This window comes from Scyliorhinus torazame, chromosome 2 (genome assembly GCF_047496885.1).
Source record: "Scyliorhinus torazame isolate Kashiwa2021f chromosome 2, sScyTor2.1, whole genome shotgun sequence".
In the NCBI taxonomy this organism is placed as follows: Eukaryota; Metazoa; Chordata; class Chondrichthyes; order Carcharhiniformes; family Scyliorhinidae; genus Scyliorhinus; species Scyliorhinus torazame.
This window is the reverse complement of record NC_092708.1, coordinates 221019269-221046662: the sequence shown is the minus strand read 5'-3', so window position 1 is coordinate 221046662 and position 27394 is coordinate 221019269. Positions and strand designations below refer to the sequence as shown.

Here is a 27394-nt window from a genome sequence, read left to right as displayed (position 1 = left end):
GCATCAAGGTAGATAAATCCCCGGGACCTGATGAAATGTATCCCAGGATGTTGTGGGAGGCTAGGGAGGAAATTGCGGGTCCCCTAACCGAGATATTTGAATCATCGGCAGCCACAGGTGAGGTATCTGAAGATTGGAGAGTGGCGAATGTTGTGCCCTTGTTTAAGAAGGGCAGCAGGGAAAAGCCTGGGAACTACAGACCGGTGAGCCTAACGTCTGTAGTAGGTAAGTTGCTAGAAGGTATTCTGAGAGACAGGATCTACAAGCGTTTAGAGAGGCAAGGACTGATTCGGGGCAGTCAGCATGGCTTTGTGCGTGGAAAATCATGTCTCACAAATTTGATTGAGTTTTTTGAGGGGGTGACCAAGAAGGTAGATGAGGGCAGTGCAGTCGACGTTGTCTACATGGACTTTAGCAAAGCCTTTGACAAGGTACCGCATGGTAGGTTGTTGCAGAAGGTTAAAGCTCACGGGATCCAGGGTGAGGTTGCCAATTGGATTCAAAATTGGCTGGACGACAGAAGGCAGAGGGTGATTGTAGAGGGTTGTTTTTCAAACTGGAGGCCTGTGACCAGTGGTGTGCCTCAGGGATCGGTGCTGGGTCCACTGTTATTTGTGATTTATATTAATGATTTGGATGAGGATTTAGGAGGCATGGTTAGTAAGTTTGCAGATGACACCAAGATTGGTGGCACAGTGGATAGTGAAGAAGGTTATCTAGGATTGCAACGGGATCTTGATCAATTAGGCCAGTGGGCCGACGAATGGCAGATGGAGTTTAATTTAGATAAATGTGAGGTGATGCATTTTGGCAGATCGAATCAGGCCAGGAACTTCTCAGTAAATGGTATGGCGTTGGGGAGAGTTATAGAACAAAGAGATCTAGGAGTACAGGTTCATAGCTCCTTGAAGGTGGAGTCGCAGGTGGACAGGGTGGTGAAGAAGGCATTCGGCATGCTTGGTTTCATTGGTCAGAACATTGAATACAGGAGTTGGGACGTCTTGTTGAAGTTGTACAAGACATTGGTACGGCCACACTTGGAATACTGTGTGCAGTTCTGGTCACCCTATTATAGAAAGGATATTATTAAACTAGAAAGAGTGCAGAAAAGATTTACTAGGATGTTGCCGGGACTTGATGGTTTGAATTATAAGGAGAGGCTGGATAGACTGGGACTTTTTTCCCTGGAGCGTAGGAGGCTTAGGGGTGATCTTATAGAGGTCTATAAAATAATGAGGGGCATAGATAAGGTAGATAGTCAACATCTTTTCCCAAAGGTAGGGGAGTCTAAAACTAGAGGGCATAGGTTTAAGGTGAGAGGGGAGAGATTCAGAAGGGTCCAGAGGGGCAATTTCTTCACTCAGAGGGTAGTGAGTGTCTGGAATGGGCTGCCAGAGGTAGTAGTAGAGGCGTGTACAATTGTGTCTTTTAAAAAGCATTTAGATAGTTACATGGGTAAGATGGGTATAGAGGGTTATGGGCCAAGTGCGGGCAACTGGGACTAGCTTAATGGTAAAAACTGGGCGGCATGGACTGGTTGGGCCGAAGGGCCTGTTTCCATGCTGTAAACTTCTATGATTCTATGATTCTACTGCTTTTTTGCTAGGATCTCTCTGGAAATGACATCAAAAACCCACCTTTCCCCATTTTTGACACCTCCCACCAATCGATTCTTATTTGAAGGTAAAGTAAGAGTCCCCACAATCTGTTATTGAGATAGCTGATGTCTCCGTGGAAGCAAATAGTGATGAATTGTCTGTACCAGAAGAGGTAACCATTATTGCAGTTTCTGTTAATGCCTAATGTGTGGAAGCATCTCAGACTACAGAATTAAGCCACTCTATGAGAAACAGAAAACCCCTCAAAGACTTATAATTGTCTAACTCTTGTATATAATGTTTAGTTAGTATTTAGGATTGAGTGAATTAGTTATTCAATATTGTATAAAGGGAGGGAATGTGGTGATTTTTTCTTTTAGGGCAACACAGCAGAGTAAGGGTCACATGGCTAACATATCATTTGTCTTCCTAATTGCTTTCTGTAACTATTCTAACTTTTTTAAAATTCCGTCATGGGATGTGGGCGTCATTGGCAAGGCTGACATTTGTTGCCCATTGCCAATTGCCCTTGGTGAGCTTCATTCTTAGATTTATTGTCAAGTGTACCGAGGAACAGTGAAAAGCATTGTTCTGTGTACAGTTCTGGCAGATTGTTCCATGCATGAAAAAAAAGGACATACGATAAATATACAATGTAAATACATAGACATTGGGTGAAGCATACAGAGTATAGTGCTACAACAGTAAAGATGCGTAGAGAGATCAGTTCAGTCCATAAGAGTGTCATTCAGGAGTAAAAGCAGGGAAGAAGAAGCTGTTTTAAAATCTGTCATTGCGTGTTCTCAGACTTTTGTATCTTCTGCCCGATTGAAGAGGTTGGAAGAGATGGGAGGGATCTTTGATTATGCTGCCCACTTTCCCAAGGCAGCGGGAGGTTGAACCTTCTGTAGCAGTTTTCTATAATTGAGTTGCTCAATAGGCATATCAGAGGGCAGGTAAGAGGCAGTCACATGTAGAATACAACAGGTAAGGACAGCAGATGCACTTCTGCCTCACGGCGCTGAGGACCCGGGTTCGGTCCTGGACCCGGGTTACTGTTCATGTGGAGTTTGCACATTCTCCATGTGTCTGTGTGGGTCTCACCCCCAAAAACACAAAATGATGTGCAGGGTAGGTGAATTGCCACTCTAAATTGCCCCTTCATTGGGAAAAAAAGAATTGGGTCCTCCAAAGTAAAAGAAAAGTTGAGAACAGCAGATTTCATTCCTTAAAGGGTCATTAGTGAACCAAAAGGGTTTGGTGGTAGTTTCATGACCATTATGATTTCTGCGATTTGTGCACAAGGGGCTCTCAAATCCTAAAATCTGTCACCTGTTAAAAATGATTCTATTTTTCTATTCTCCATATTTAATTGTCTAATTGAGTGAGGTACTTACTGAACTTCTTGTGCTTCCGTTTTACTTTTCTCTGGGTTGCATGTTCAATTAAGAGGAAGATGTGACTGAATACGATGAAGGGAGGGGGTGCGGGAGGACGACAATAATATTCCTCGATCAGTGGATACCTCTGGAACTTCCAGATTTTGTCTGTATTGTCCTGGATCAATTGAAATGTATAGCTGAGGAAAGAAAGGACAGAAATAGTGAAAAAGTGCTTAAATATCTCTGTATTTCCTAAAGCACCAGGGACTCTCTTGGCTTCTGTAGAATCTCAGCACAAATAACCATTTGAATTGTCTCCACAATTTCGCCCCCATCTTCCTATGGTCATTGGAATATCCACACAATTATATGGAAATTAAGTCTTGGCTTTATTTTCACTTTTAATCACCATGTAATTCCCTGTTCATTCACCCAACACTTTAATAACTCTTCCAAGTCTAATCCCACTCCACTACTTACTCCCCATATCCTAACAAATCCCAAGATAAAATCAAAATACTGCAGATGCTGGAAATCAGAAATAAAAACAGAAAATACTGGATAAACTCAGCAGGTCAGGCAGCATCTGAGGAAAGAGAAACAGAGTTAACATCCCCAGTCGAATGACTATATCATACCTAGTCTAATCCCACCTGCTCACTCACTAAATGCTTTAGTATTTTGCACAGTTCAATCTACCAACCCCATACCTTTTAATACCATACTTAGTCTAATCCTACTCACGCCCTGTCCCACTTAATATCCCACCCTCTCTAATCCTATAGTCCAGCTTACTCACCATAACCTTTAGGATCTCATACATTTTCCTGCTCACTCCCCACAGCCTTTAATATTACAAACAGTCTAACCCTACATTACTGCCTAGACCCCACACCACCCAGTTTAATCCCACTCTCATAGTCACCCACAGTACCTTTCATCATCCAAGCAACTTTAGCTCTGGATGTCCTTCCTTTCCCCTGGAGAATGTGTCCAGTGTATACCCAGACTATCTATCCTTCAAAGGGTTACAACTGCTCAGATACTATTTTCCACGATAACCTTTGAATGTAATTCCCCACAGGCCACTTCCCCTTTCATTTGAGTGAAATTAACCAACCTCCAGTTGGGCATTTTAGTGTTTAATTTACCCTGGTCCTTGCCCTTTAAGTCTAAACCGAATGATATTGTAATCACTTACTTGAACATTGCAATCAAAAGGTTAAGCAGCAGGATATTGGTGAAAAGCATATAGAGACACAATAGAATTATGGTTAGCCACTCAGGGAAGATTGGATCATTATTGCTGTCATGCACAGGACACTTTGGCTTGTAGGGGTCAGTGCCATTCACAGTGCACTGACTTAAGTCAAAACCTGAAACTTTAAAGGAAATGAGATGTTTATTAGTTGACCATTTTAACAAGTACATCCACAAACAAACAGCCAGTACAAAGACAAAAACAATTATTTTCTTGTTGTTCTTCCAGTTCCCTCTTCTCCTGAATACACTGGGCGCGATTCTCCACTCCCGCGCCGGTTGGGAGAATCGCCTGGGCCGCCAAAATTTCCCGGGACGCCGGTCCGACGCCCTCCCGCGATTCTCCCAAGCAGCGGGAACGGCTCGGTCGAGTTTCGCGGGCCGCAGGCCGGAGAATCGCCGAAGACACCCAAAATGGCGATTCTCCGGCACCCCCGCTATTCTCAGGCCCGGATGGGCCGAGCGGCCAGGCCAAAACTGCGGGTTCCCCACAGCGCCGTCCACACCTGGTCGCTGCCGTCGTGAGCGGTGCGTGAATGCTGGGGGGGCGGCCTGCAGGGGGGCGAGGGGGGATCCTGCACCGGGGGTACCTCAAATGTGGGGTGGCCCGCGATCGGTGCCCACCGATTGTCGGGCCGTCCTCTCTGAAGGAGGACCTCCTTCCTTCCACGGCCCTGCAAGATCCGTCAGGCATCTTCTTGCGGGGCGGACTTAGAGAGGACGGCAACCACGCATGCGCGGGTTGGCGCCGGCCAACCCACGCATGCGCGGATGACGCCCGTTATACGGCGCCGGCCGCGTCAACTATGCGGCGCCGCCATTACGCGGGCGACAAGGCCTGGCGCGTGTAGATGACGCGGCCCCGATCCTGGCCCATTGTCCGGGCCTGAATCGGTCGGGATCGGGAACGTTTCGCGCCGTTGTGAACCTCGACGGTGTTCACGCCGGCGCGGCCACTTCGGCGCGGGAGTGGAGAATCCCGTCCAAGGATTCTCAACTGGGAGATGTCACCACCAGACACTCTCCTGTACTTTATACATATGCCCATGTGATACTGGATGGTTAATCTCAGGAGGCAATGGGCATTAGCGGTGAGAGTTCACATGCTGGTGCAGCCCTTAAAAAGGCTGCAAACCAGGTTAATTGGACAATGACTTCCTGGAGAGATGATGCCACATGTGGCTAATTGTGGAACTTTACTGTACTCAAATTAGTTCCTGCCACCGACCCCCCCCCCCCCCCCCCCAACCCCTGTTATTAGTTACCACACTTGAACATTTAATTGCTTTCTTAATTCAGGTGATTTCAGATGAAAGAGTGAACTTACAGCTGACATCAGTAAGGATCTCTCCAAATATCATTTGGTATGGTTGGTACACAACTCCCTGAAATATCCAATCCAGGCGCTGCTCATTGTAGATAAGGATGCCCTGTTTAGCTACACCATAAGCCACCATCGCCAATAACAACAGGAACAGAAAGAAGAAGATATCCTTCATCTACAGCTCAAAGAAAAAACAGGAGAAGGTCATGAACACACCTTGGAGGTGATTTTGGCAATGCATTCAGACTTTTAAAAGCTTCTGAAGTGACCAAGATCCTAAGCTGAAAACTTGTTTAGGCCACATTCATTGCAACACATCAAAGGAGGGAACCGCAAAAAGGAACAGCTGATTGGAGACTTATGAAGGAGTTGACGGGCACATGGAAGATCTGCTAGTGCTTATGAAGGAGACGGTGGTTAATGCTTTTTAGTTGTTAATGCTTTTCCTTACTCTCTCTCTGATAGCAACCGCCTGTTGAGAATAAACAGATTTTTGACATGGATTTCCAGGGATACTGGAAAGGGACACTTAAAGGGATACTGACCATCTCCGCTTGCTGCTGGAGCTGGGAAGGGGATCTCTGAAACGCAGGGGGCTTTCTGGAACAGCTTGTCAAGATTTCACCAATATTCTGGCAAAGTTGCTCCGGAAACATGCCAGTTTCCTCCCACAGTCCGAAGATGTGCAGTTTAGGTGGATTGGCCATGACCAATAAGCAGGGTCACGGGGATAGCACAGGGGAGTGGACCTACGTAGAGTGCTCTTTCGGAGGGTCGGTACAAACTCGATGGACCGAATGGCCTCCTTCTACACTATAGGGATTCCATGGATTCTATGGGTTCTATAGATTCATTTTGCAAATATCCTTCAGGCCTCACTTAAACAGAGTAAGTGATGTCTTACTCCACCTTATAGGAGTTACCAGGAGAAGGAGTGTTTGATCGAGGGCAAGGGGTCCCCTTGGCCTTGACAAGGAATGGCAAGAGGGCATGGGGTCAGTCGCACCTGCGGGAGAGGTGAATTTGAGGGGAAGGAGGGTGATCTGGTGCTTTTGACCCCTCCCGGTACACAGCATCTTTCCTTTTCTGGAAATCTCCTCCAGAATTTCCAGTGCTATGTCCAAGAATTTGTGCTTCATCCATGTTCAGGTATGTACCATCAGAGTATTCCATTCCTTCAATGGAGGTTGGTGTGAGGAACTCACATATGCACTTCCATGAAAATTGCACCTAATCTGCACAAGTCCAGGTGGCTTTGGTGCTGCTGCGCCCTTGAATTATCTTGATACCATCTAGATCACAGATGGCCAACATCGAATTTAAGCAGGGCAAGGATGTAAAAAGTGGTAATGAACAGTAATGGTGCCACTTCCAAGTGCCCCATGAGTTGCCAGAGGCAGGGTATTCGATGTTTCAGCACAGTTGAAAGATTTTGGCGTGTTTATGAATTGTATCTAATGGATGTTCATAAAATATAGCCAGGTTCTTGGACTTTTCTAGTAGGACAATCAAAGCCCAGAAAGCATCCTCTTCCAGCATGTTAATTAGGAGCATGGATGCCACGTAAGACATTCATTGGCAGTAGCCTATCTGAGAATTATACTTCGAATATGCAGAGAGGATTCTTAATGTTTAGGTTCATGGACTGTGACAACCTCCACCAATGAACCATCCTTAATGCATGTGCAATGCATACAAGTGGGCGTGGCACATTTACACAGTGGTTGGCATTGCTGCCTCAATGTGCCAGGGATCCAGATTCAATTCCAGCCTTGAATGACTGCCTGTGTAGAGTTTGCACGTTCCCCCCGTGTCTGCATGGGTTTCCTCCAGGTACTCCCGTTTTCTCCCACAGTCCAAAGATATGCAGATTAGGTGGATTGACCTAAATAAATTGCCCCTTAGTGACTAAAGATGTGCAGGTTAGGTGGGGTTACGAGGATAGGGCGGGGGAGTTGGCCGAGGTAGGGTGCTCTTTCAGAGGGTTGGTGTAGACTCAGTGGGCTGAATGGCCTCCTTCAGCACTGTAGGGATTCTATGATTCTATTCTCGTCTATGGTTCTAAAACAGTCAACAATCAAAATAAGAGGTGCAGTGACAAAGAGCCTTACCGATTAAATCTGCCAACATAATACATACCACACATCAAATTTTAAATATTAATGTTTATTTCAAATCTGAATTCTCAAATTTCTCTTCTTGCCTTGCTTCTCTTTCACCTCCCATTCTTTCTCTCATTCTCCTTTCTGCCCTTCACTGTTCTTTTCGCTTTCCTTCCCTTTGCCTTTAACTTCATCCTATTCCCTATTTCTGATTTTTTCTCTCTCTATATTTATCTGTTTTGTTTCTTCCTGACAACTTCCTCATCCATTCTCTCTTCCCCCTTATTCCACATTCTCTCTCTCTATCTTTGTTCCTCTCATTGTTGTTTTGTCACTTCTCCCTCCCTCCCACCCTTTCTGATTCCTTCATTCTCACTCTTTAATTTCTCTTTTTTCATTCCCCCTTTCCCAACCATTCTCTCTCCAACTCCCCCTTTCTTCCATTTTCTTTCTCACATGTCCCCTCTTTCATTCCATTCCCTCAATTTGTTTTCTTATTCCTCTTTTTTACTATTTTTCTCATTCTCTATTTTTCTTTCTTTCTTGACTCATTCACACTTTATTTCTTTTTCTCATTCCCTCCTTTACCCCCTTCCACAATAGACGCACAAACATACATAAGTGCAAACATATGTAAGACATACTCAGCACACACATGCACATCCACAGCATATCCAGTCAGTATGCAGATGTGCATGCATTCAACATGTGTCACAACAAATGTGCTCATGGTTTTCAAGTACAGCATACAACACAACATGCATGCAAACATATAATAAAAACAAAAATTGCTGGAACTACTCAGCAGGCTGTGCAGCATCTGTGGGGAGAAACAGAGTAAAAGTTTCAGGTCGCGATGACCTTTCATCAGAGTTTCACACAAACGTGTATAATATGCACACACTGTAGAACAATACATTACCATCATTTGAACCATAATGATTTTTGGTCCTAGAGTTTTGCTGACAGTAAAAATATGCATCACTCTGATACAGTAAATGATGAAGTCCAGGCATAAAATGATCCTTCCCTCGTAGAAAGTTGCGGGAAAACACCTAAAAATACAAATATTTTCAGAATCTTAGATGTAGAATGGACCTTATGCATGAACTACCTCACAAAATGACAAGGCCAAGAGACCCTCTCCACGCCCCACCCTCCCATTTTTTACTCCTAAATCACCTTACACAATAACAAGGTCCAAGAACACTCCAGATGTTTACCTAACTATAACCTACAGTCCTCCAGGTGGAATTTAGTGGGCCAGTCTCAACTGGATGTCAGGGTGAATGAATAGATTTAGTAAAAAGGAGGATAGCGCTAACATCCCTGCATTAGATTAAAGAGCGCATGCTAATCAAATGCTTATACCACAAGGACCTAAGATCAGCAGAACTCGCCAGCAAAGTGTTTTACTTGTTAGAAGAACAGCCGGTCTCTAGCTAGGAGAGAACAGCCAAGCATTTGGGTGAAAGGTTTGATAATAGAAAGATTGGAATTAAACAATGTTCTGTGCACTGACTAATTGTATAAGCAGTGTATATCTGTGACATGGTGGAGAGAGCTGTATTTGAGGAGAGTGCTGCATTAGAGAAAAATGCTGCTTCAGAGGTTTCTCTGGGGTAGTTGCCTCCATGCTTGAATTATGAATAAATGATTGCAACCTGTCCCTGAGTCTCTTGTGGTTAAGTAGATGAAGTCCATCACAACAGTGCGATTTTAACTCCACCCCCCCCCCCCCCACCCCAACACTACCCTCGCCCCTCCCACCCCCAGCCCACCCCAAATTTCAGGCTGCTGTCTGTCATCCCTGACCTCAAAAGTTTGACAGCTAAGCAAAAAGTACAAAAGTACAGAAAGGAAGGAGAGATTAAATGTTAGGAGGCAGGATAGTGGGTTGGTGAGGAAGGTAAGGACAGATCTACAATATCTCATCTGGAAACAATTGTTAGAAAGGCAGAGTACAAGTGGTGAAATGGCACCTTCAGGAATGTGTGATTGGCAATATATTCATGTAACCAGTGAAAAGGTCTAGCATAGAAAGCCAGGAACTGATGTGGGCAATGACAAAGAAATTAAGAAAGAAGCTATAAATCTGCCAGGCTAGGAATAGGGAAGGGTGTGTGCATAGGGCAACGGAGACTCAGAAATCAGTGAAAGGAAATGAATGTCAAGACTGATGCCTGACTCTCATCTCCTGACTCCCCGAAGTCTGTCCACCATCTACAAGGCACAAATTAGGGGTGTGATAGAACATTCCCCACTTGTGAATGCAGTTCTAACAACACTCATGAAGCTCAACACCATCCAGGATAAAGCAACCCGATTGATTGCTACCCCTTCCAAAATCATTCAATACCTCCACCACCAACAAATGGTGGCAGCCATGTGTATCATCTACAAGATACACTACGGAAACTCATCAACGCCTCTTAGACAGCACGTTGCAAACCCATTAGGACAAGGGCAGCAGATACCTGGGAACCCCACCACCTGGAGTTTCCCCTCCATGTCACTCAACACCCTGACTTGGAAATATATCGCCATTCCTTCATTGTTGCTGAGTCAAAATCCTGAAACTCCCTTCTTAACAGCACTGTGGGTGTATCTACACCACATGGACAGCAGGGGTTCAAGAAGGCAGCTCACCGCTACCTTCTCAAGGGCAATTAGGAATGGGCAATAAATGCTGGCCCAGCCAGTGACACCCACATCTCATAAATGGATTTGAACAAAAACTGCAGAAGTTATAGCTGATAAAGAATAAATAATTTATTAATATATGTAACAATGGTAAACAAATGTTTTTGTTGTAAGATAGGGATTAGACAGGATTTGGGGTCACCTAGTCTCCAATAGTATTCTGCTCATGTTTGTAATCTCTTCAATCATAAATGTTTGTTTACAGCAAGTATTTACACATTTGGACCTCCACAAGTGTTTAGAGCATCTCCTCTTCCAGATATCCTTTATTTCTCAGTCATATTATATGATGTGGAGATGCCGGCATCGGACTGGGCTGGGCACAGTAAGAAGTCTCACAACACCAGGTTAAAGTCCAACAGGTTTGTTTTGAATCACTAGCTTTTGGAGCACAACCTCTTCATCAGGTGAGTTTTATATGACATCATTATTACATCAGCATCATATATGTGTCTGATGTTAACCCTTTCCTCTACATCTCCCTCCCAAGTCTTTTTACTTATCATTTATACATTGTCCTACATCTCCCCCCACCCCCACCCCAGAGTCTCAGCCTTCACAGCATTAGCCCCTGAAGTACCTTGACCAATTTTCCTGATGGTTCTGATCTTCGATTGCAGCTATTCAGTACTTTTCCTTCTGTTTGTGTGAGTGATCTTCTTCTGGGTGGCTGTAGAGCTTGCCTTTCTTCCACTTCAGGATCTGAGTTGTAAGGCCAAGTTTCTGTTGTCTTTCTCTCCAAGACACTGCAGTTTTGTTTTAATGATACTCTGGCCTGTTTCAGTCCTGTACGATCAGGACCATGAGATTTTTTCAATTATTGTACTTTTGGTCCCATACTCTCTCCCTGGGCTTCAGCACTGGTAACTCACATGTCCTGTGCCTGGGATTAATGTTCTAAGCCTGGTTGTTTCTCTGTTCTTCCTCACACTGTCTTAGCCTCTTGTGATCAACTGGAATGATGTTGAGTTAGAATTTCTGAATCAGAGATGGAAGCTGTGTCCTTAATCTCAATAGTAATTACATTCAGTAGTGGCGAGGATCAACAATTTAGAAGAGCCATATTAAGGTTTTTGATTTTCTTTAATTAGTCTTAATAGTTCATCTTCCTCTCTCAGCCTCTCTATTTGCTTGAGGAAAGCCAGGCGAACTGGTTGCATGAACAAAGCCATATTTGGTTGCTGAATTTTGCAATAGCTCATTAGTAAATTGTGGCCCATTGTTGGACACTACAATGACCGTGAATGCCATGGGGTTAAATAAATCGCTTGAGCGATTCAATTAATATTTCCACCTAAGATACTCAGTGTTTTATATTTGTGAAACAAGTTAAATCTGCACATTATTACATAATTTGCCGTGCGGCATGCTTAAAAATGTTCATGGGCGGGATTCCCATGGTCATGGTTTCTGTGGGTCTTTGCGTGGCTGATGAGCTTGATCCTGGAGCCGCATCATTAATCACTCGCTTGGCAAGAGTTTCCAAAGGATGGCATCGGTCCTTGGACGTTTAGTCGTGACTATTCTTTTCTCAGGCTCCTTTTCCAGGCCTCCCTTGCCGTCAGGTATTCTCAAAGAATTGCCCCTTCAATCAGGAGGCTCCTCGAAGTAGGTTTCTTCTGAGCAAAGTTCTCCCTGGCATTGACATGTATTTTCCATGTCTTGAGGTAAGCCTACAAGTTGTCTTTGAAGAGCTTCCTTTGTCCTCCTCTTGTTTGGGATCCTTCCTTGAGCTGAGTGAAGAATATTTGCTTTGGAAGTCGGGACTCTGACATCCAAAGCATATGGGCGGCCAGCGGGGTTGGTTCTGGATGATCATGGCCTCGATACTGGTGCTATTGACTCCTTCAGGGACACTAATGTTAGCACGCCATCCAGCTGATTCAGAGCTAAAGTACATTTGGATTTTGCAATGTAGTTTAAGCTGAGCTGTTTACGTGGCCCGTTCCCCCGTCACCAGATTCTCAGGACTGCTTTGACTCTGTGGTCATTCTCATGGATCCATTTATTTATTTATTTTTAACATAATATTTTATTAAAGTTTCATAAATGACACACACGATCTAAACCATTTGTTTGCGCCATCGGGTTTGGATTTGACTTTCAAGGTATGGGAAGGCTGGAGTGCTTTAGAGATCTGTTTATGGAGGGATGGTTCGCCAAATGAAAAGAATTTCGGGCAAAAATTCCAGCTATCAGGGTCAGTGCAATCACACCCTTCCTCTCGTGTGGTGACCAGAACTACACACAGCTCTGATCTAACCAGCGTTTTATACAGCTCAGCTCCATTATAATCTTCCTGCTCTTGTGTTCTATGCATTGGCTAATACAGACAAGTATCCTATATGCCTTCTTAACCACCTTATCTACCCATCCTGTTGCTTTCAGGGATCTATGGCCATTCACTCCAAAGTCCCTCTGGACCACTGTACTTCCTAGTGCCTTACCACTCATTATGTATTCCTTTACCTTGTTAGCTCTCCCATAATGCATCATCTCACACTTTTTATTAATAATAATAATAATAATAATCCTTATTATTGTCACAAGTAGGCTTACATTAACACTGCAATGAAGTTATTGTGAAAAGCCCCTAGTCGCCACATTCCGGCGCCTGTTCGGGTACACAGAGGGAGAATTCAGAATGTCCAAATTACCTAACAGCACATCTTTCGGGACTTTTCAGGGTTATTCCATTTACCACTGTTCTGCCCATCTGACCAGCCCATCTATATCGTCCTGCAATCCTTACAGTTTCTTCCTTGCTGTTTACCACACCACCAATTTTCGTGTCATCTGCAAACTTTTTCCTCAGGTTTAAAATAGCATTGGAGTTTGTGATAAGATTAATAAATATCTAAATATCCTATGGAAAGTGCATCTGGGAATTACTAATGGAAAGTATGGCTACGGTAGATGAATGAGGACACAAGTAACAACCCAGAAATAGCTATAAATCAGGAAATGGAAGGGAAGGAGGATCTCAGGAAAATTACAAACATCAGGGAAGTGGTGCTGAGGAAATTGTTGGGTAAGCAGAGTGACAAATACCCAGGTCCACATGGACCTCAACCAAAGGTCATAAAATAAGTGGCAAATGAGATAGTTGATGCATTGCTTTTAATTTTTCAAAATCCCTGGATTCAGGAAAGTTCTATTAGACTGGAAGATAGCAAATGTAATTCCTTTATTCAAAAAAGGAAGGCAGAATGCAGGATACTACTGGCCAGTTAGGCTAATATCTGTCATAGATAAAATGTCAAAAGTCATTATTAAAGATGTTATACAGGGAACTTGAGAAAGAATCAAGGCAATCAGGCAGGGTCAACATGGTTTTGTGAAAGGGAGATCATTTTTAACCAACTTGGGAGTTTTGTGAAGAAGTAACCAGTGCTGTGGATGAAGGTAAGTTGGTGGATGTACTACATTTATGTTTCCAGGGGGCATATGATAAGGTGCCATGTCAAATGTTACTGTGGAAAATAAAAGCTCATGGTATAGGGGGTAACATATTGGCATGGATGGAAGATTGGCTAACTCATAGGGAACAGAGTTGGCATAAATGGATCTTTTTCTCATGGCAGGATGTGATGAGTGGTGTGCTCCAGGGATCAGTACTGGTGCCCGAAGTTTTTACAATTTATATAAATGACTTGAAGGGACTGAAGGTATGGTTGCTAAATTTGCTGATGTCACAAAGATGGGGGAGGAAAATAAATTGTGAGGAGTGAAGGAGGCTACAAAGGGATATGGACAGGTTAAGTGTGTGGGCAACAAACTGGCAAATGGATTACAGTGTGGCCAAATGTGACATTGTCCATTTTGGTAGGAGAATAAAAAAGCTTAATATCTAAATGATGAGAGATTGCAGGGCTCTGAGGTGCAGAGCGATCTGGGGTGTCCTGGTGTAGGAATCGCAAAAGGCAAGTATACAGATACAGCAAGTGATTAGGAAAACTAATAGAATGTTATTGTTTATTGTGAGGGGAAAGTAGGGACTATGCTTCAGTTGTACAGGGTACTAATGAGACCACATCTGGAGTATTGTGTACAGTATCGGTTTCCTTAAGAAAAGATGTAAATGCATTAGAATCATTTCAGGGAAGGTTTACTAAATTAATATCAGAAATGGGAGGATTGTCTTATGAAGAAAGGTTGGAAGAAAGGTTGGAGAGGTTAGGTTTGTATCCACTAAAGTTTAGAAGAGTGAGAGGCGACTGATCAAAACCTTTAAGATCGTGAGAGGTATTGACAGGGTGGATGTGGAGAGAATGTTTCCTCTTTGTCGGAGAATCTAGAACAAGGGGTCACTCATTTAAAACAAAGATGAGGAGAACTTTGTCAGAGGGTTGTGAGGCTTGGGAATTCTTTCTCAAAAGACAGCGGAAGCACAATCTTTGAATATTTTTGAGACAAAGCGAGATAGATTCTTGATCAACAAGGAGGTGATAGGCTATCGTGGGAGGCAGGAATGTGAAGTTGAAGTTCGATCAGCCATGATCTATTGATTGACAGAGCAGGCTTGAGGGGCCGAGTGTTGTTCCTAATTTTATCATGTTATGCATGTTATCACTCCGAATACTGGTTTTCAGTCCCATTCGTCTCCCCCAGGAAACTTAATTCCTGTTCATGTGTTTCTTCTTATTCCTGCATGTGACTCTGTATCTACAGATTATCAGCATTTGAATGACAAACAGTTTTGAAGTGGCTGAGGCACTCTGCCCTGTGGTGTTGGGTGCTCTGAGGTACAGATGAACCAACACGGTTGCAATTGGTACAACGCTGTTTTATTCCAACTTGTTATTTACAGATCTGTCTTGGTACCCCGCACGTGGTGACGCTCTGAGTGTCTTGTTAATCAGGTCCTGTCCTTGTCCTTGTCTCCAGATGGACTGACCACCAGGTGTCGTGTTTCTTGTCTTATACTGTCTCTGCCCTTGTCTGTGATTGGCTGTCGTGTTATGTGTGCTAATTGGTCTGTTGGTCTGTCTATCATGATGTGTGTGTTTGAATATCATGACATCCCCCCTTTTTTACAAGATTATGTGCCTACGTGGTTATAAATATGAATGTGTCCTGAGTGCAGCTAAAGGTGTGTGTGCATGATATTTACAGCATGTACATGTAGCGTAACTATATACATGGGGCGATGTCGGGTGTGACATGCTTACGAGGTTGTACCATAACAAAAGAAGAAAAACTTTGAAGTGTGGTCCGATCAAACGAGATCTGGAACGATAAAACAGTAACATGTTACAATACAATAGTTGCTAAACTTTGATGTGTGAACAGTCTCATAAGTCCAGTCTAGTAGGTGGGCGACGAATTCGGGTTGACCGCCTCAAGGGTGGGTCGAGAACCACCGGCTGAGGTGCGAGCCTGGCCACGGGTGGCGATAGAAGGGGCATGGTATGTGGCAGTTCCATGAAGTCACTATCAGGAACCAGTGGAGGACCCGGTGTCTGTGTATGGTTCCGTTGCGAGCGTGGAAGTAGGCGAAGGGCTCGCCGATTGCGCCTACGCACGGATCCATCCGGCATGCGTACCAGGAACGAGCGGGGAGCCACGCGTCGGAGAACTTCGGCAGGTGCTGACCAGCCACAATCTGGTAGATGAATGCGGACTTTGTCTCCAGGGGCCAGGGGGGGAGGATCGTGTAGGCGTATGACTTCTGCGTAATTGGAGAAGATTTGGTATGTGTATGGCAGTGTTCCCATGCCTTCAAATGCCTCCTGGTTGTGGGCGAGGAGCGATTGGAGCTGTGCGTTGAACTCAGCATCCGGGAAGTCAGATGTGTCGTCTGGAGAGAGAGACAGAATTCGCTGTACAAGGTGGAGAGCCTTACATGCCTGTGCGCCCAGCAAGGAATCCTTCGATGAGCCAACTATTTCAAACGAGAGTGTGGCTGTGTGTGTTTTGTGTGTCACCTGGAGCTGGCAGGATCCCATGGCCGGGATAACGTTCCCGTTGTAGTCGACCATCTTGCACCGGGATGGCTGGATAGGTGGTCTGACCTTCATGGCATGGAATGCTGAATATGCTATGAGGTTGGCGGATGCGCCAGTGTCCAGGCGGAAAGTGATCTGCGATCGGTTGACCGTCAGGGTGGCACACCATTCATCGGCCGGATTGATGGTGTTGACCCTGTTCACATCAATGACCGTAACCCGGAAGGCATCTTGGTCATCTGTGTCGTTGGGTTGGATGTCCTGATGTGTAGGCTGGACGGTCCGCACGTGTCTGCGAGGTTGTCGGAGATGTGGAGGATCCATCGGTTGAACCGCTCGACAGTAGGCAGCATAGTGGCCCATCCTGCCACAGCGTAGGCATTGTCGGTTTTTTGCAGGACATTGCCCTTTTAAATGTGCAGCTCCACAGTTGCCGCACGTCATGACGTCACGGCGTTCGTTACGCCACTGCGCATGCGCAGTTCGGTCTTGCATCGGGCGCGCCTGCGCAGTGCGTCCCTCGATGTTGCCGTTGGTTTTGGCGCGCACAAGCGCGGGAGACCTCGAAAAGCGCGCGAAACGGCCGCCCTCGTCCGGGCCGCGGGGCGGGAAAAACTCGATTGCCTGGATGCGTTCGGCCTCGTGGGCGGCCTGGCTTGCCGATTCGATCGCTAGGGACCCCCTCCGTGCCGATTCGGTCGCCTGATATTGGGCAAAGCGGCTGGTCGCATTTTCATGGAGGACACAGGCTTCCACTCCAGATGCTATGGTCAGGCCTCTAATTTTAAGAAGCTGCTGGCATAGGCCACTGGAGGCAACGCCAAAAACGATCTGGTCCCGGATCATGGACTCTGAGGTGTTGCCGTAACCGCAGGACTGCGCGAGTATGCGGAGGTGCGTCAGAAAGGGTTGAAAGAGCTCATCCTTACCTTGCAGGCGTTGCTGAAAGATATACCTCTCAAAGCTTTCATTTACCTCAACGTTGAAGTGCTGGTCGAGCTTGAGGAGGACCGTGTCATATTTGGATTGGTTCTCGCCTTCCGCGAACACCAAGGAGTTGTATACATCGATGGCGTGCTGACCTGCGGTAGTGAGGAGCATGGCAATCTTTGTTTCGTCCGAGGCACCCTGTTTTTCGTTGGCTTGCATGTACAGTTCAAATCGCTGCTTGAAGAGCTTCCAATTGGTGCCCAGGTTCCCAGCGACTTGCAACGGCTGCGGTTTGTTGTTGATGTCCATGGCTCAGGATGGCAGATTTGCCGGCAGGTATCGATCCACTCACTGGTATCATGTGGTGTTGGGTGCTCTGAGGTACAGATGAACCAACACAGTTGCAATTGGTACAAAGCTGTTTTATTCCAACTTGTTATTTACAGATCTGTCTTGGTACCCCGCACGTGGTGACGCTCTGAGTGTCTTGTTAATCAGGTCCTGTCCTTGCCCTGGTCTCCAGATGGACTGACCACCAGGTGTCGTGTTTCTTGTCTTATACTGTCTCTGCCCTTGTCTGTGATTGGCTGTCGTGTTATGTGTGCTAATTGGTCTGTTGGTCTGTCTATCATGATGTGTGTGTTTGAATATCATGACATCCTTCTTGTTTGTGCATGTGTTTCCACCACAACAGAGACATTTCAATATGGCAGTTGCTGCTGCACTTTTTCCCACTTTCATGGGCTTAGGCTTTGGCACCCTTTCACTTTTATGGCCTACAAACTGAATGGTCTCACTTGATCTACTCCACAGAGCCTCTGCTGCTCCCAACACTCAATTCTGTTTCCTGGCCTCTTTTTGTCTCGCGATCTGCACTGCTTTCACCAGCATTATATGTATAATACATTATATGTATTGTGCAGTCTGGGATGTACATTGATGTAAAATACACTCTCTGTGTTGTGCAGTGTGGGACACACAGCTGGGACATTTGAGCCTAACTCTCGGTCTCTGCTGAGTTAGCTGTTTTCCCCAGTGGAACGATATTGAGTCCCAGTTATGGGGAAGGAAAGGAGTAAAAATGAGTCTGAGTGTGTGTGAGCGTGTGAGTGATTTCTGACTAGGATAGGGCCAGTAGTTTGCAAGCCACCCTGGGTCATTTGAATGAAATTTTGAACCCTGGTAGAGTTATCACTTTGGGAATGCTGGACAGATCAAAAAGTGCCAAACATAAAAAGCAATACAAACCTGCAAATGAGCCCCACCACAAAAAGCAAAATGGCAGCCACGTCCATCCGATTCCAGGTGCTGCTGATGTACAGAAGTGCTTTACTCCGGAAACCAAACCCGCCTGGATCATAGAATAGCTGCAATCAGACCAGCATCTCATTAGATAAACCCAAGAGAAGCCAGAACAGAAAGGGTGAACAGCCAGTCCCTTGAACTGTGACCAGCCTCTAGCTTCACAGCTGAAGGTTATTTCAAATGAGCCCCTTCAGCCCTTTGAATCTCTCCTGCTATCCAATTAGACCATTACTATTCTGTATTGTGACTCCATCAATCCACCTTGATTTCACTCACATACAGACTCTCTTTCTCGCACAAAAACACTCTCACACACACAGAAATGCACACTCCCTCTCTCATGCAGACACACATACACTTTCTCTCACATACACACACAAACCTTCATTCCTACACACACACTTCCTCTCTCACACATTCTCTTTCTCTCTCGCACACACACACTCGCTCTGTTTCTCACACACACACAGACACACACACACACACTCTCTCTCTCTCTTACAAATACACAAACACACGGCCCCTCTCAGACACACACTCTCTCTCACACACACACACTCTGGGTGCGATTCAGTGACCCTGTTACACCCGCGCATATCAGGATGCGCAGGGTGAATCGCGGAATTGGGCAAAATCGAGTTTCACGTCAGGCACAAACCATTTTGCGCTTTATCTGGCCCACACCCGATGACGTGTTCCGGATTTCACCCAAAATTGACGAGAATATCAATAACCCTAATTTGCGCGCATTTCAATCTCATTAATGAGATTGAATTTGAATGCGGCGGTCTCCCAGTAATTAGCTGACTCCCCAGCGGGAACTCACATCGGCATTGTTTATTGTTCCTTTCGAAAAGCATGAAGATGGCACAATGGCTACTGAGGGGAAGTGAGGAGGCCTGCAGCTCAAAGGCACCGGAGCTGTTGCCCCAGTGCTAAGGGGGGAGGGACCCCTCAAGGGGTTGGGGGGGGGGCTGAAGCGTTCCAGGTCGGGGGGTGCCCCTGGGCCGGTGGGGGGTGTGGGGGCCTGGGAGAGTGATTGACTTTGCGTCTTTGAGGCCTTAAAGCCATATTTAAATATTGTTGAGACCCATAACAGGGGTAACCATAGCTGTAGCCTGTCTGCCCCACCAAACTCTCCCAGGACAGGGCCCTGCTGCAGCTTCTCTCATGAAAGTCAGTTTCAGTCCCTTGAACTGTGAGCAGCCTCTAGCTTCACAGCTGAAGGTTATTTCAAATGAGCAATTAGCCTTGTTAGTGTGAAAGCACTTCACAGCTGCAGGTTGTGTTTTCTGCTTGTTCCTGCTGGTGGCTGCAGATGCTTGGAGGTTGCTGTTGCTGTTTCCTTCCTTTTCTGTAGCAGGAAAGAAGGACAATTGTTTCTAAGATGCCTGGATCCTGGAACACCGGACTCAGGGAGACGTATGAGTCCGGAAGGCAATCCGGTTTGCAGCAAGAAGGCGCTGCGAGACCTGGTGCATGGCATTAATCAAATTGGCCACCAGAGAGGCTGTTGAAAAATACTTTCGCAGATTGCTGATTTTTTGTTGGTGTGGTGAGTGCTGCGTGTAACTGGCACATCACAGATGGTTAAACACGCTGGAAGTCAAGGACGTTCACCTTGAGCGCAAGTGGAATGTGTGGATGGCAGGATTTGGTTCCGGTGGGATTGGGCCGTGTGGAAGGGCCTGCACAGCTGTGGCTCCTGGACGGAATATAGGACTGATGCGTTGAACAAGTCACACATTGACGGACAGATAATTTTTACAACAAAACTCTGGACATGGTGACACACTCTCAGGCTTATCCTCTGTTTCTGCTGAGGAACCTTCAAGGGGTGATTCCGTGTTTTTTGTGTGAAAATGAGCTGATATAGCTTTGTATTGGTACCAATATGGAACAACAACATTTCCTTGTTGTTCAATGGTTGGTGTGATGTGTGGTATGCTACGTAGTTGAGTTTCAAAACTTTGTTACTGTTGATTGTTTAATAAACAAAATATACTCAATATAGGGACTCCTGATGTGAATGGGGTGAATATGCAGAGTGAGGTTTGCCAGCACAACTGGCTCGCTGGATGGCCCTTTGAGAGAAGGCAGGACAGTTATGGTAAGGGTTGGGGAGGCTTGGGGGATTTGAGGGCCCTGGGATGGAAGCCCTAATGGATTGTCGGTCTCTCTCTTTCTCCAATTCATTTCAGATAAAACTATGTTTGCTCATGTGGATCCCATGGAGGCTGCCCTCGCAGTACTTGTGGCAGCTTAGGTGGACAGACGCCGTAGAAGGCGGCAGCGACAATGCAGGCTGGAGGCGGCGTTCCATGTGCAGGGAGCCGCCGCACATCCTGAAGGCATGGCTGCCCATCTGGCTGAGGATGGAGTCAAAACGGAGGCAAGCGATAGGCCAGGGTGTCATTGGTCATTCCATAAGCTGACAGATACCATCACAGGAGACTCCGTCCCAGAAGAGAGACAGTGCGGCACCTGTGCCGCGTACTTTCGGACATGGCATGGCTTTTGGACATGGCACCATGTGGAGAAGGGGGACATCCTCTCCCGGTGACCCTGAAAGTCACTGCAGCCTCTCTGCTACCGGGTTATTCCAGGGCTTGAGAGGGGGCCTGTGCAACATATTACTATCATCAGCCACAGGATCATTCGTGAGGTGATGGATGCTATGTGCCTGGGCATCAGACCATATCAACTTGGTGGACCAGGCCCATCTGAGAGCGTGCATGTCAGTTCCATCCTGGGGCACTCGGAGATCCCAGGTTTTTTCGAGGACGGCCCCATGATGACATGTGGGTGAACAGTGTAGAGGATAGCTTTAAGCTATAATCTCCAAAATGATATAGATGGGTTGGTGGAGTGGGCAATAAAGTGGCAGATGGAATTGAACACAGAGAAGTGTGAGGTCATGCATTTAGGGAGGTCAAACAGTTATTGGGAGTAAACAGTAAATGGGAATATACTAGATGGGGTAGATGAAGTGAGAGATCTTGGCATACAAATACACAGGTCCCTAAAAGCAGCAGTTCATGTAGACATGGTTGTTAAGAAAACATATGGAATGCTCTCTTTCATTGGCAGAGGTATAGAATATAAAATTAAGGATATAATGTTGGAATTGTATTAAACACTGGCGAGGCCACAACTGGAATATTGTGTGCAGTTCTGGTCGGCATATTACAGGAAGGACGTTATTGCTCTGGAGAGAGTGCAGAGGAGGTTTCCAAGAATGTTGCCAAGGCTAGAAAAGCGTAGCTACGAGGAGAGATTGGATAGATTGGGGTTATTGTCCTTGGAACAAAGAAGGCTGAGGGGTGACTTAATTGAGGTGTACAAAATAATGAGGGGAAGAGATTGAGTGGACAGAATAAAGTAGTTTCCATTGGTGGAGAATTCTTGAACCAGGGGACATAGATTCAAGTTAAGTGGCAGAAGGTGTAGAGGGGACATGAGGAAGAGTTTTTTTACGTAGAGGGTAGTGAGAGTCTGGAATTCGCTGCCCGAGTTGCTGGTGGAGGCAGAGACACTAAACTCTTAAAAAGTACCTGGATCTGCACCTTACGTTCTGCAAGCTACAGGGTTATGGACCGGGTGCAGGAAGGTGGGATTAGACAGGGCTCGTGTGTGTCCTCAGGCTAGCATGGACAAGATGGGCCATATGGACTCCTTCTGTGCTGTATCTTTTCAATGGTTCTATAGGAGGCAGGAGAGGTCATGCTGACAATGCTGATGCAGAACCCTGAGGCCGACGCAGAGGCCCGATGCAATGAAGCCCATGTTGCCACCCGTGTGTCGTTGAGCAATTCATCAGGCTGCTGAAAATGTGGTGCCAATGCCTTGACCGCTCTGGCGGAGTACTGCAGTCGACCCCCCCAAAGGATCTCCCGCTTTGGTGGTCTGCCGTGCCCTCCACAATTTGGTACAGTAGGAGGGCAACATGCTGGAGGAGGACGAGGAAGCACAGTGACATGCGGTCTCGTCTGAGGAGGAGATGAATCAGGAAGGGCTGGAGGACAAGCCTGAGGAGGAGCCAGGGGATGGAGGACAGGCTGTGACAAGGGTCTGACATGCAAGGAAACCAAGGAGGCCCTCATCGTCTCCAGATTCTTCTAGGACAAGGCTGAGTCCGTCAGTGCAACATCCCCCCCCCCACAACCCTCATTTCCTCCCCCCCCCCTTCAACCCTCTCCAAACTCTCTCCCCCCACCCCCTGGAGACAACCCTAGTTTCCTTGGTGGCAGGCCCTCGTTTGGCCTCCCGTGCTTCCTCCTCCCTGTCAGTGCCCGTAGGACCCGGAGGACTCCATGGGACAGAGGGGCAGCTATAGTGAATTCCAGAGGCCTCTGACTCAACTGGCGCTGCCAGTCCTGGAGTCCTCCCATTGTTTGCACCATGGTGTCAACGCCCTCAGTGATGGTCCTCAGTGACTGGGCTATGATCTGCATCTGTCTATCTGCATTTGGGTCATGTCCCTGATGTTGTGGCCCTCAGCTGTGGTTCTCACAGACTGAGCCATGCCTAGGCCACCACCACTCAAGATGCAGCCGTCGTGCTCCAGGCTTTCCATTGCAACTGGCACCCTAGCTGTGTTGGCCTTGATGCCATGCATTTGCTGCACCATCTCCAGTGCCTGAAGCCTTTGGGACTCCTCTAATTGGCCTTGCAGTCACTGGAATGTTGCTGACACCACTCCTGAATCCCATAGCCGTGATCTATCATCTGCATTAGCTCTGGGTGAACTTTGTCCAGAGGCTTGACATCTGGCTGAAACCCACCTGTGTCCTGGAATCCACCAGACCTCTGACTGCTGCCTCCCTTGGATGTTCCTGCCTCCATCTTATGTGCATTAGCAACTGTGTTGTGCTCACCAGATTGTGCACAAGATACCTGTTCACTAATGTTGCTCACTGAGGTGTGTGTTCCTGCGCTGGTGGAAAATGCGTTCACAGCTTTGAGGCAGCACCGGTGTTCTCCTCAGGGCTTTCCCCCTCGGTGTTCTCTTGGGTTACGTGGAGGGGGGCTGGGGTACGTCTCCGGATGGCCTGGCCTCTTCAGATGGTGATTCCGCAAGACATTGGGCATGTGGTCAGTGAGAGGGAAGGATCATTTTGTCTGACATTAATAACTCACTTGAAATCGGTCATACGGGTGAAATGGCAGTGGATCCCCCCCTCTCTGGCGTAGGCCAACCTTGCTGTTGGTGACTGCTCTCTCCTCAGACAACCCCGCAATTTCCAAGGCCCATTCCTCATAGGGGTTGAGGACTCAAATCTCCGGGATTCCTCCCTGTCTTGACCCTTTCCCGTTTATTATGGGCTATCTTCTCCTGCGGGGACAAAGAGAGGATATGTGATCCGCATGCTTGATGGTCTGGGGGGCATTGCTGACCCTGCTACTCACTCTCCGACTTCCTCGGGGGAACAGCAAGCCCTGCCTTTCATCCACATCACAAGAAGCCTTGCGAGGTCAGCATCCCCAAGCGAGGGGCAGGACTGTGCGCTGCAAGCTTGTGCGTTGACTGGGAGTGCGTGGTGAGGGAGCGTTTAAAAGCAGCTCCCACTTGTTAGCGGCGAACAGCTGAGGCACGAGTTGGAGGAATCAGACAGCGAGGGAGCCAGTAATGTCGAGAATCCAGAGAATGTGAGGGCTCATTTTTGCCACTAAGTGCTATTGAAAATGAGCCATGAGCTCACCAAAGTGGCCATTGCAAAAGTCCCCGCCACACGCGCCCAAAACCAAAATTAAAATTTGGTCAAATGAATTGCACCCTTCGTCATTTTTTTTGAGATTTCGGTCCTGTACCTCTCTCACACAGACACTCTACATCTCTCACCCCTTCGCTCTCTCACGAACACACTCGCTGAGCATTTCCAGCATTTTCTGTTTTTTTCCCCCAAATTTTCAGCATTTGCAGTATTTTGCTCTTATATGAGAGATGCCAATGTGGTTCACATCAAACACCTCCAGGGCAGGTATAGAGGGGTTCTAACAATGGTAAAGCTCCCTCTATGCCTGTGCTTTGAATATATTGCAGTCTTAATTTTAATATATGCTCTTTGCCATCCAAGAAGGGCATCTTTTTAGATTTCCCATTTGCTTATCTCCCTGATGAGACTTTTGTTAATTTGCTGTCTGAGCCAGGATGGCTTGATATTGGATTGATTCAATATGAAAAATCTCCCATTTTGGAGTGAGTGGTTGGGGTCCGGATGGAACTGCCTGGGAGTACAGTGGAGGTTGGGTAAATTGAGGCATTCACGAGGGAATTAGACGATTACTTGAAAAGAAACAACCTTCAGGGTTACGAGGTGAAGGCAGGAGAATGGCACTCAGTGAGATGTCCATTTACAGAGCTGGTGCAGACACGTTGGGCCGAATAGCCTTCTTCTGTGCTGTAATAACTCTGTGATTCTTTAACCCGGATAACACGATGGCACAATGGTTAGCACTGCTGCCTCACAGCACCAAGGAACTAGGTTCGATTCCACCCTCGGGTGGCTGTGTGTACTTTGTATGTTCTCTCCGTGTCGGTGGCGGCTTCTTCCGGGTGCTCCGGTTTCCTCCCACAGTCCAAATATGCAGGTTAGGTGGGTTGGTCATGCTAAATTGCCACCTAGTGTCCAAAGTTGAGGTGGGGCTATGGGGTTATGGGGATAGGGCGAGGGTGTGACCTAGTAGGGTGCTCTTTTGGAGGGTCGGTACAGACGTGATGGGCCAAATGGCCTCCTGCACGCTAAGGATTCTATGATTCTATGTGCAGCAAGAAGAGGAAATCTCCATTTCTTTGCCTTGTGCTAGAAGCGACCACATCTCCCCCAGGCTAACGAACAGTGCCTAACTCCAGATATTGCCCTCTGTGCCCTTTGACCATGTATGCCAAACAATTGGGCCTTACCTGTCTGATTTCCTCACACACCAGGGTAGAAAGCCAGAAATAGAGAAAATATTCCTTTCCTGAAGGTTGGGTCTGGAAATCAATCAACAGAACATACGAAAAAAGCCAGAGGAAGCCAAAATATGCCACCACGTTCCAGTAAAAGACTACCACGGGCGATGTGTAGAAAGCTTTCAGCTGCTGCCAATGCGACAGTGGCTTTGTATCCTGATCATCAGAGCGAGGCAACAGGACAGTCCTTAAACGAGAACCAACAGAAGAAACAACAGCTCAACAAGTTGGGACATGACAACACTCATCAGGCAACACATTTGTTGTGGAACTGAGGTGATGGATGTTGGTGCCTAGGAATGAAACTCTCCATTTCTGGAACCAAGTGTCATAACCCAACAACCACACTGTCTGCTATCTTTAACCTTCCAGCATGTATTATGTTAGCGTAGCTTGTTATTAATGAAGGCCTCGCCTTCTCTACCTAGCCACTCACCTGAGGTGTGGTGATCCTCAGGTTAAACCACCACCTGTCAGCTCTCCCCCTCAAAGGAGAAAGCAGCCTGTGGTCATCTGGGACTATGGCAACTTTACCTTGACCTCACTTGAACAAATTTGCAATTCATTTTCAGGTGTGATTGTCACCGCTCTTGGTATGCTCTTCTACACTCCTCAGACCCAACTATCTTCAGCTGCTCCATCAATGACCTTCCTTCTATCAAAAGGTCAGAAGTGGGGATGTTTGTGGATGACTGCACAATACTCAGCACCATTTGTGACTCCTAAGATACTGAAGCAGTCCATGTTCAAATACAGCAAGACCTGGATAGTAGGCTTGGTGGCTGACAGGTTGCAAGTAATATTTGCATCTGTACAAGTGTCAGACAATGATCATCTCCAACAAGAGAGAATCCAGCCATCGCCGTTTGACATTCAACGGCATTACCATTGCTGAATCCCCCACAATCAACATCCTGGAGGTTAACATTGACTAGAAACTGAACTGGACTAGCCATATAAATGCGATGGCTACAATAGCAGGACAAAGGCTAGGAATTCTGCCTTTGAACTGCCCTCCTAACTCCCCAAAGCCTGTGATGGAATACTCCCCATTTGCCTGGATGAGTACAGCTCCAATAACACTCAAGAAGGTTGACATCATAGAGGGAAAATCAACCCGCTTGATTGGTATCCCATCCACAAACATTCAATCCCTCCACCATTGATGAACATTGGTAGCAGTGTAGACCATCTACAAGATACACTGCAGTAACTCACCAAGTCTCCCTCGCTAGCACCTTCCAAACCCACGACCACTACCATCTAAAAGGACAAGAGCAGCATATACCTGGGAACACCATCCCCTGGAAGTTCTTTCCAAGTCACTCACCACCCTGACTTCCTTCACTATCACTGGGTTAAAATCTTGGAATTCACTCCCTAACATCAGTGTGGGTGTACCTACACCACAGGGATGTAGCAGTTCACGAAGGCAGCTCACCACCACCTTCTCAAGATCATTACAGATGGGTAATAAATGCTGGCCGAGCCAGTGACACCCACATCCCATAAATGAATTGGTAAATGATCCCTTAGTGTCCAAAGATGTGCAGATTAGGTTGATTTGCCATGATCAATACGCAGGGTTACGGGGCAGGAGAGTGGGCCTCGGTAGAGTGCTCCTTCGGAGAGTTGGTGCAGACTTGTTGGACCAAATTGCCTCCTTCTGCACTGTAGGGATTCTATGGATTCACCATCTCATCTTTTGCCACCATTGACATTCTCCATCCCTTAATGGCACCATTAACACTCCCCTTTCCCTTGTGTCCTTGGCACATTTATCTATGTCTCCTTTGCCCAGGCCTATCCCTGGTCTTCTATTCTACCCCACCTCCTCCGCATTCTTTCCAACTATATAATTCTGCACATTTCTAACTTGCTCCGGTT

General features: G+C 46.5%; 1 protein-coding gene across 1 annotated transcript in view; it reads right to left on the bottom strand.

Moving 5' to 3' along the window:
- trpm2 (transient receptor potential cation channel, subfamily M, member 2) overlaps positions 1–27394 on the bottom strand; it is a 350526-nt gene that overhangs the window by 86670 nt on the left and 236462 nt on the right. Inside the window, exons 19-24 of the mRNA XM_072484225.1 lie at positions 25457–25694; positions 18496–18614; positions 8589–8721; positions 5568–5739; positions 4182–4362; positions 2996–3177 (exon numbers count right to left, since the gene is read on the bottom strand). Of these exons, the coding sequence (XP_072340326.1) occupies positions 2996–3177; positions 4182–4362; positions 5568–5739; positions 8589–8721; positions 18496–18614; positions 25457–25694 (1025 nt within the window). The remainder of the gene's footprint in view (positions 1–2995; positions 3178–4181; positions 4363–5567; positions 5740–8588; positions 8722–18495; positions 18615–25456; positions 25695–27394) is intronic.